Source organism: Rhea americana, unplaced genomic scaffold (genome assembly GCF_003343005.1).
Source record: "Rhea americana isolate MKP2758 unplaced genomic scaffold, rheAme1 scaffold_376, whole genome shotgun sequence".
NCBI lineage: Eukaryota > Metazoa > Chordata > Aves > Rheiformes > Rheidae > Rhea > Rhea americana.
Genome location: NW_028186508.1, coordinates 106,597 through 115,155, shown reverse-complemented (window position 1 = coordinate 115,155; position 8,559 = coordinate 106,597). Strand labels below are relative to the sequence as shown.

Genomic DNA, 8,559 nt, shown 5'->3' with positions numbered 1-8,559 from the left:
CTTGGCACTGCATTTTCCCCGCATCCTGGTCCTGCACAGCCTCCCTGCCCTTGCTCAGGGTCCCGGCCCAGCTGCCCCACACTACCCACACAGTGGGCCAGGCTGGGACCATGTCTCACCCGGGCAGGCCCTGAGCAACCTGTGGCAGGAAGAGCCGCAGCCAGGGAGCCGCCCCTCCGGCCTGGTATGGCACAGAACAGCATGGCACGGATGGCACAGCACGGCGCGGTATTGCACAGCATGACACGGCATGGCCCAGCATGGCATGGCATGGCATTGCACAGCCTGGCACAGCAGAGCCCAGCCTGGCATGTCATAGCACAGCGCAGCACAGCTGGCACAGCACGGCATGGCATTGCATAGCCTAGCACAGTATGGCACAGTGCAGCACAGCCTGGCACGGCGTGGCACAGGCCAGCATGACATGGCACAGCAGAGGCCAGCCTGGCACGGCACAGCACTGCATGRCACAGTACAGCTCAGCACAACACAGGCGCCAGGACCAGGAACTGGGCACCAGCACTAGGAACTGGCACCAGCACTGGCACCAGGTACCAGGAGCTGACACCAGCACCAGACACCAGGAACCAGCACCAGGCATGGGGATGGGGGGGGACTGGGAACCTGCAGCAGTAACTGTGTCACTGACACCAAACCCTGGCACCAGCCCAGCCCTGGGGGGGGGGTCTGTGCTGGCACCAGGAACCAGCACTGGGAGCCAGACCAGCACCGAGCACTGGGATCCGGCACTAGGCACTGAGAGCCAGCATTGGGCTCTGGCACCAGGAACTGGCACCGAGGAGGTTCTGTCACCACCAGGAACAGGGGCTGGGGAGGGGCCTGATGGCACCAGGACTCTGGCACCAGCACCCGACAGGGGAGAGCTCTGCTGACAACAGCATGGAGCAGCGAGATAGAGCAGGATGCACAGAAATGGGTGCACAAAGATGGGGTATGTGGGGATGGGAAACATGGGGCTGGGGTATGTGGGGATGGGGTACATGATGACCAGTGACCTTGATGGGATGGCCACAGATGGGATGCCAGGGACGGGGCGCACATGATGGGATGCAGAAGATGGGGTCTGCAGGACAAGGTGCACATGATGTGATCCTCAGGGAAGGGTACCCAGGCCAGGTGCCCTGGGGAGGGGGTGACGGGGATGGGCACCTGGGATGGGGTGTCCCAGATGGCAACAGCCAGGGCCCTGCACAGCCAGCAGTGCGAGGGCTGCTCCAGCTCTGCGCTCCCAGCAAGAGCACCCAGACACCTTGGTCTCCCACCAATGTCTGGGGGTGGAGAGGTGGTCAGGGCTGCCAGGCTGGCCCCAGTGAGCCCAGCCAGCTGCTGCACTGGCTCTCCTCGGCCGTCTCCCCACATCCTGCCTGACCCACGGTTACAGCCAGGGCTTTGGTRGCATTTGCAAAACAGCATTGTGCGGCACCGTGCCTCAGTTTCCCTGCTTGTGCAGGGCAGCCTGAGGCTGGCATGGCCCCACTCATCTGCCTTCCTCACCTCCCTGCTTAGGGGAAGGCAAGGAAGCATTTGGGGGGGGGAAATATGGGTTAGGGCAGTGATGTACCCAGCTCCCCACCTGAAAACTTCACTGGAAGCTGAAGTCCGATTTCCCTTCCCATCCAAGGATCTGCAAATCTCCAGGAATTTCGCTGCTTGCACACTTGCTCTGCAGAGCTTCTCTTCTCTGGGCGAGCCTGTCTGGGCGAGAGGAGTTTCACAGAACTGGAAGTCTAGTGTCACAGGACAAGGTTTGGTGGAGTCCGTGACAGCRCTGCTTAAATGCCGCTGGCAGGATTCCTGTGTCCCACCGTGCACAGCTTCTCCCATGCAGGCTGAAGCAGTGCGTTCGCATCCATGGAGCAACCAAGTGAAGGAGCAGTGGAGGCTAATCCTAGCAAACACTGAGGACGTGTCAATTCCTGCAACCCTAGAAGAACAAGTGATGGTTTGTGTCACTTCGTGGCATGAGGGCACAGTATGCGCTTCTGAGAGCTGCCTTGATGCACAGCCCTTTCCCCTTAAGTCACTGGATGGTGACAAAAACATGGATGAGGGTGAAGTGCAGCTCCAGGATCACCACGGGCAGCATGCTATGTTCACAGTGAAAAATGCTCATCTAATGCCCTGCCAGATAAATAGGATAAAAACGGCCTGGGAGTTATTTTAGTGCAGCTCTTGGAAAGGCTCCTGATGGATCACCCACACATGACACAAAATATGTGTTTTACAAAAGGAAAACCAAGAGCAAAGGGCTCATGATGTTCAGATAACACAGTCCAGGTGGCTGCACGTGTACAAAATCCAGGAATGAGGAAGACAGGCATCAGAAACGATCTATTTGCTGATCCTGACCCTTTTCGTGGCAGGACAGCCCCACTGCCAGAGACACAAGGAGGACCCAGCCAAAAAGCCGGGCTGCGTCTAGAGCAGTGCTGCACACTGCCGACAGTGAGGACTTGCTCCCAGGCGATTAGTTGAAGCATAAGCCCAACACAGAAACTCTCGGGCTGAAAGCAGCTAAGTCCAAAGYAGCAGAAGCCCCAATGTGCCCTGCCCTGCACAAAACGCAATGAAGTGGGAACTTCAATACAGCTGCTCAGCTCTAGCTCCAGCACACACCTCTGACCATGGCACACTGACTAGACAAAGTATTTGCAGAATGATTTTCCTCATTCTTTATTATGATATTTGGCAATACAAACTTTTGAATTCATTTTATATGGAAAAATATTCTTGCCACAGTTAACTGTAGCAGACTGTATTCCACTGTCATTGCATGAACTAATTCCAGAGCGATGAGGATGTCCTGTTCTGGTGTCCTTCTCACTGCTTCTCCTCTCCTCCATGCTGGTGGGCGTCGTGTCCACACTCTGAACTGGGAACTTTGTACACGTCATTCACTGTAAGCTMAGCCCTGTCTAGCATGGCTGCTTTTTGCAAAGTCAGTCTGGATCAGCTGTAATTCCCACCTCTAACTCRCTTTCCCTGCMGTTYGATACTGCRTGCTCCGGAGACCTGCTCTGTCCTGCCAAGACTGCCCATGCAGCAGCTTTCCAGCCCAAGGYAACACCCAAGCACTACTGATGGCAGCAGAGCAGAGCTGGAGCAGGCAGTGGTTCCATGCACCGGTGTTGAACTGGGGCACAGATGATCCTTACCAGTCCAGACACCCATTTGGCTACTGCCAAGGGATTTGTGAAATGTTTCTTGGGCTGCAACAAGCCCAGGCACAGAGAACCTGCTACCAAAGGAGAGGGAGATGCTGGAGAAAGCAGTGCATTTCCATATTCTCACAGACTAATTCAGAAATGCTGGAGGGCACRATGTGACACGATGACAGAGCCAGAATCACCTGGAAAGCCAGTGCTGCAGACTGGAGGACAGGAGACAGACTTACCTCCTCGYCCGTACACCAGGAGGGCTGTAGCTCACATGGTTCTGTAAGCAGTGCTCACTGAGATTTTCCTTCTGTGCCSCTCTGTCCCTGCCTTGGAGATCCCTGGACAGCCATGAGAGGATTTCTGTGGCTGGTCTTTTCCCTTGTCCCCACAGGGCCTGGACACAAGCAGGTCACAGGCCTGGAGATCTGKAGACCCTTAGAATGCTGCACCTGAGCTTTGCCTCCAAACCCTTTGGCAGGAGCAATATCTCTCCACCTGGASTGAGTGCAGAAGCTCTGAGTAAGGCACAGGACTAGCCCCACTAAACARCTCGGTTTCCCCGGCTTCCCATCCAAGCCAACATTAACGTTTCACGAATCTGCTTGTTTTTCATTCCATAAATGATGGGATTTAGCATGGGGGGAACTACTACGTAGAGATTGGCCAGCAGTATGTGGACGTGGCGGGGGATGCTGCGGCCACCAAACCGGTGTGTGAGGAAGGAGAAAAACGCCGGCGTGTAGAACAAGAGGATGATGCAGAGGTGGGAGCCGCAGGTGCCGATAGCCYTGAGCCGGGCGCCTGTGGAGGGGAGCTGGAAGACGGCCCTGAGAATCAGTCCATAAGAGACAGCAATGAACACTACATCTGTCCCCACTGACAGCAGGGCGACCGTTAGACCGTACACAGCATTGACTTTTATACTTGTGCAGGCCAGCCTGGCTACCCCCATGTGCTCGCAGTAAGAGTGAGGGATAACACGGTTCCTGCAGTAAGGCAGCCTCTGAAGCAGAAAAATAAATGGGAGGACGATGCAAAGGCTTCTGACAACGGCTACCAGCTCTATTACCCAGATGGTCGAGTGGGTCAATAAAGTCACATATCTCAGGGGGTTGCAGATGGCAACATAGCGATCGAAGGCCATGGCCACCAGAATTGCTGATTCTGCGACAAAAATAAAATGAACAAGAAACACCTGAGCAAGGCATGCACCAAGAGAAATGTCCCTCACTCTGAACCAGAAAATGGCTAACATCCTGGGCACTGTAGAGGTACATAAGAGCAAGTCTGCTACTGTCAATGCAGAAAGGAAAAGGTACATAGGTTTGTGGAGGCTTTGTTCTCTTAATATGGTAAATAGCACGACTAAGTTCCCTAGAAGTGCAAAAATATACATGGAGAAGAAGGGRACAGAAATGCAGAGGTGAAACTTCTCCAGGCCTGGGATGCCAACAAGGATGAATGTTCCTGGCCTGAAGTCTGTGTAATTGACAGCTGCCATAAGGGTCTTTGATCTTYTGTTTAGAAATACCTGAAAAATACAAAAAAGACAAGTACAGCATAAGAGAAAGCATAAATGCCAGCAGAGCTTAGCAGCATTCACAGGTGGGAAAAATCCTGTCTCCACTTAAGTCAATGTGATYTGTAGCATTCATACCAGAAACTCAGTCATGACATAAAACATCAGGAGAGAGTGTGCACAGCCGGACCCTGGGCTGATATCACATGGCAACTTTTCTGCTTCTCGGTCCTCATTTTGATGAGGGATGAGGAAGCTGAAAGCTGCTAAACTAGTCACTGGTTTTTGGAGAGAAAAACAAAAACCTAAGGCAGAGGTAGCAGCAGACGCTGTTGGGCTCCATGTGAAGCCCCATGCTCTGGGAAGGGAAGAGATGCAGCAATATTCACTTTGATTAGGCAAGAGGAAAACTGGGAGGAAATTCAGAGAAAGCCCAGCTAGCCAGGTGGATGATCACTACTGCAGCAGCAGAAGTTGAAGGCAGCAAACAAACTGAAAGGAGGGATTTGAATTCACCCTTAGGCAGAGGCTGCTTTTGGGTGCAGGCCACCCCACACCCGTGGAGCAGAGATCATTCCCCCATTTGAGCCAGGCTGGCGAAACCCAGCAGCTCCTGCCGCTCAGGAGGGCAAGGCTGGGCTTCTGCATCACAGCCCTGTCTCTGATGACTGTGCTCCATGAGACATCTGTCCTGGTGCCACACCTGCCGTCTCCATCAGACCCAAACACTCGTCCCTTACTCTGCTACACAGAGTACCAGCAGTGTCCCATTGCCTCGTGGCTTTGCAGCCCTCAGGTTTTGCAGAAGATGGCTCAGAAATAGCCATCCGCAGCAAGGAAGAGCAGCCCCAGGGCTGGGTCCTGCGCACTGCGACTCACCAGGTCTGGCCTTAACCAGGGATGAGGAGCTGCCGGCAGTGATCTTGGTGGAGGACTTGCAGTACTGATAGCTCAGACGTCAGCGTATTTAGGCTCTCTTCCTGCAGGTCCCAGAAGGATGCTTAAGGCCAACAGGGAGCTGCAGGTCCCTGGTCTGCTCTGATGCTTCCAGATTCAGGTGATTAAACATAAGCCTGAAAATCAGCAGTACAGGGGCAGGAAGCAGATCCATTTGCCCAAATGAGCAGGAGGGAGTGTRAAGAGCAGAAAGCCAGTACAAATTATAAATAATAATTTTGGAAGGGTAACTACTTCCCATTCAGATGAAAGGCAGCATTGAGCAGGAGACTGCAGAATTTAGTGGGCCAGACAAAGCGTGGAAGGAAAGAGACAACACTTAGGATTGCTTTCATCACGTCAGATGTATGACCTGGTCCTTCCCCAGACATCATGCCCATGGCTGACACAGCCCATCCTGGAGGAGGACACAGCACTCCTGGAGGAGTCCTAACCTAAGTGAGCATGCAAACCCTGTGGATTTCTTGCGGGTCTCAGGCTGTCTGGTGTTGTGCAGCACTGTGCTAGCGTTGGTCAAGGAGCCCCATTTAACAGCGCACACCACCACTCACTCCTAACTATCATTATGGTCTTATAACATACAGTCTCCAGAGAGAGCCTCAAGTATTTAAAGACTTTCCTGATGGGGAACCAGATTTTCTAACCTGGGGCTGAGGACCATCGACAGCTTCACTGTAACTGGTGCAGCTCTGATGAATCAATGCACAGATTAAGTGGAGAAAAGACTGTTTTATTCCCYCAGCTGCTTCTTTCCCTTGCACCTGGAGGCTCAGCAGTTTTCTAAAGGCCAAGTTTCAGTCCACTTTCCAGAAGAAAGGTCTATAACCTTGTTTTAAAGAGGAGCCCAAGCAGATGCCCCCCGCAGTGAGCTAGTCCAGTGCTCTGCCACGCAGGCTGACAGCACGCTCTCCTTGCCACCTGGCAGCACGGACACTTCAAGGACCTTGGTGGTGCTCCGGATGGACCGTGTTGTTGGCAGGTGTTTACACAGAGCCCGGAGCCCCACAAAACTGGCCTCTCCTGCTCCACGCTCCCTCTGCCTGCTCAGAGACAGTTTTCCTCCTGGTTATGTGAAGTGTGCAACTACTGCTATTCCTTCGAATGTCTGTTGGATCAATACTATGACTTCAAAACCTATCGCACCTTACTATAGGGATTCACCTAGGTATGCAGTGCAACTCTGGGGAGGATCTCGCAGTTCACCCTGGAGCTGTGCAGCACCTTTAGGGCTGGTGTCTCTCGTTTGGTCTTGCAGAGGGGAAACTGAGGCACAGGACCAAGGTGTGGATTAGCCCCCTGGGTTGTTCCTGCCTTCATATATTTCTCATCTCCAGCCTTTCCGAGGCAGAAGGTGTGTACATGGGTGTCCCTGAGCAAGCAAGGGGGAAGCCCACGCACGCAGAAGACACTTTTTGCATGAAGTCTGCATTCAGCTGTGCTGAGGGGCTATAGAAATAAATGTCTGTACTAACAATCACAGTGAGATGAGRATGACTATGAGAAAATCCACAAAGTGTTGTGGCATGCAGCCAGCATGTGAGATGCTGTCTCTGCCTGTGCCGAATAAGCTACAGCAAATATTTCCATGGCACACAGAAACGGCAGAGCGTTACATGTAATTACACGTGCACGACTCTCAGCAGAGCTGAAAGCCCTTCTGATCCGCCAGATGCAGACAAAGGGCAACATCTACCCAGCAGTCAGCTAAACAGTAATTCCCTCGTTAAAYCCTCCTCAGCGCGTTTCTGGAGGTCTGCTGATTTCTGAAGCACGGGCTCCCTGTCTGGGGAGAGCCCAGCTGCTGCTCGGCCCCATTTCCCACACGGGAGAACCAGTCACCACTCCTGGATCTCCCCGTGGGTGACAGGGATGAGCACGGAGGACGGGTGCCAGCGGTGGGGCAGTGTCCGAGTGTCCTTCCTGCCGTGTCCGAGAGCGAGCAGAGCTGTGGGACACGGTGGCACCGCAGGGACCATCTAACACAGGGCGGTGCCTGGCCACAACCCAGCGCCCAGGTGCAGGTGGAGGATGGGACACGTGGGACCTCGGGAGCTTGGCCACCAGGGACGCCCCGAGACTCGCAGGGGCGCCGAACCCCGCTGGAGCATCCCACAGAGCTCCGGCGCCGCCGGCCCGTGCCGCCGGCCCATCCCCGCCACAGGGACTCTTGGCAGGTGCCGGAGTGTCCAAGGAGCCTTTGCTCCCTCCTGCCTCGGTGGGTCACAGCGGCCTCGGAAGCGTTGCAGGGAGCTCCCGGGCCGCTTCTGCACTCCTCGGGCAACCGAGGAGCTGGGTGCTGGCGAGAGGGCTTGCTCCTTGGTGCAGCTGCGACCCGGAGCAGGGGGCTGGCGAGAGGGCTTGCTCCTCGGTGCAGCCGTGACCCGGAGCTGGGTGCTGGCGAGAGGGCTTGCTCCTTGGTGCAGCTGCAACCCGGAGCAGGGTGCTGGCGAGAGGGCTTGCTCCCCGGTGCACCCGCGACCCGGAGCAGGGTGCTGGCGAGAGGGCTTGCTCCTCGGCGCAGCCGCGACCCGGAGCAGGGTGCTGGCGAGAGGGCTTGCTCCTCGGCGNGGGTGCTGGCGAGAGGGCTTGCTCCTCGGCGCAGCCGCGACCCGGAGCTGGGTCCTGGCGAGAGGGCTTGCTCCCCGGTGCACCCGCGACCCGGAGCAGGGTGCTGGCGAGAGGGCTTGCTCCCCGGTGCACCCGCGACCCGGAGCAGGGTGCTGGCGAGAGGGCTTGCTCCTCGGCGCAGATGTGACCTGGAGCAGGGTGCTGGCGAGAGGGGATGCCCGGGGGGCACCGGTGGTGGGAGCTGCACTGCGGGAGCCCCCGCTGCCGCGCTGCCGTGCCAGCGCTCCGGCCGCACTGCCGAGGACGGGCTGCCGGTGCCCGGGGCCGCGAGGACCC

The 8,559-nt window shown here is 55.8% G+C and overlaps 1 protein-coding gene across 1 annotated transcript; it reads right to left on the bottom strand.

The window, feature by feature from the left end:
• Nucleotides 1-3,720: 3,720 nt before the first annotated feature.
• On the bottom strand, nt 3,721-4,680 carry LOC146591323 (olfactory receptor 52Z1P-like). Its single transcript, XM_085313056.1, has one exon. The coding sequence runs from the start codon at nt 4,678-4,680 to the stop codon at nt 3,721-3,723; it is 960 nt and encodes a 319-aa protein (XP_085169182.1).
• Between the last annotated feature and the right edge of the window lie 3,879 nt (nt 4,681-8,559).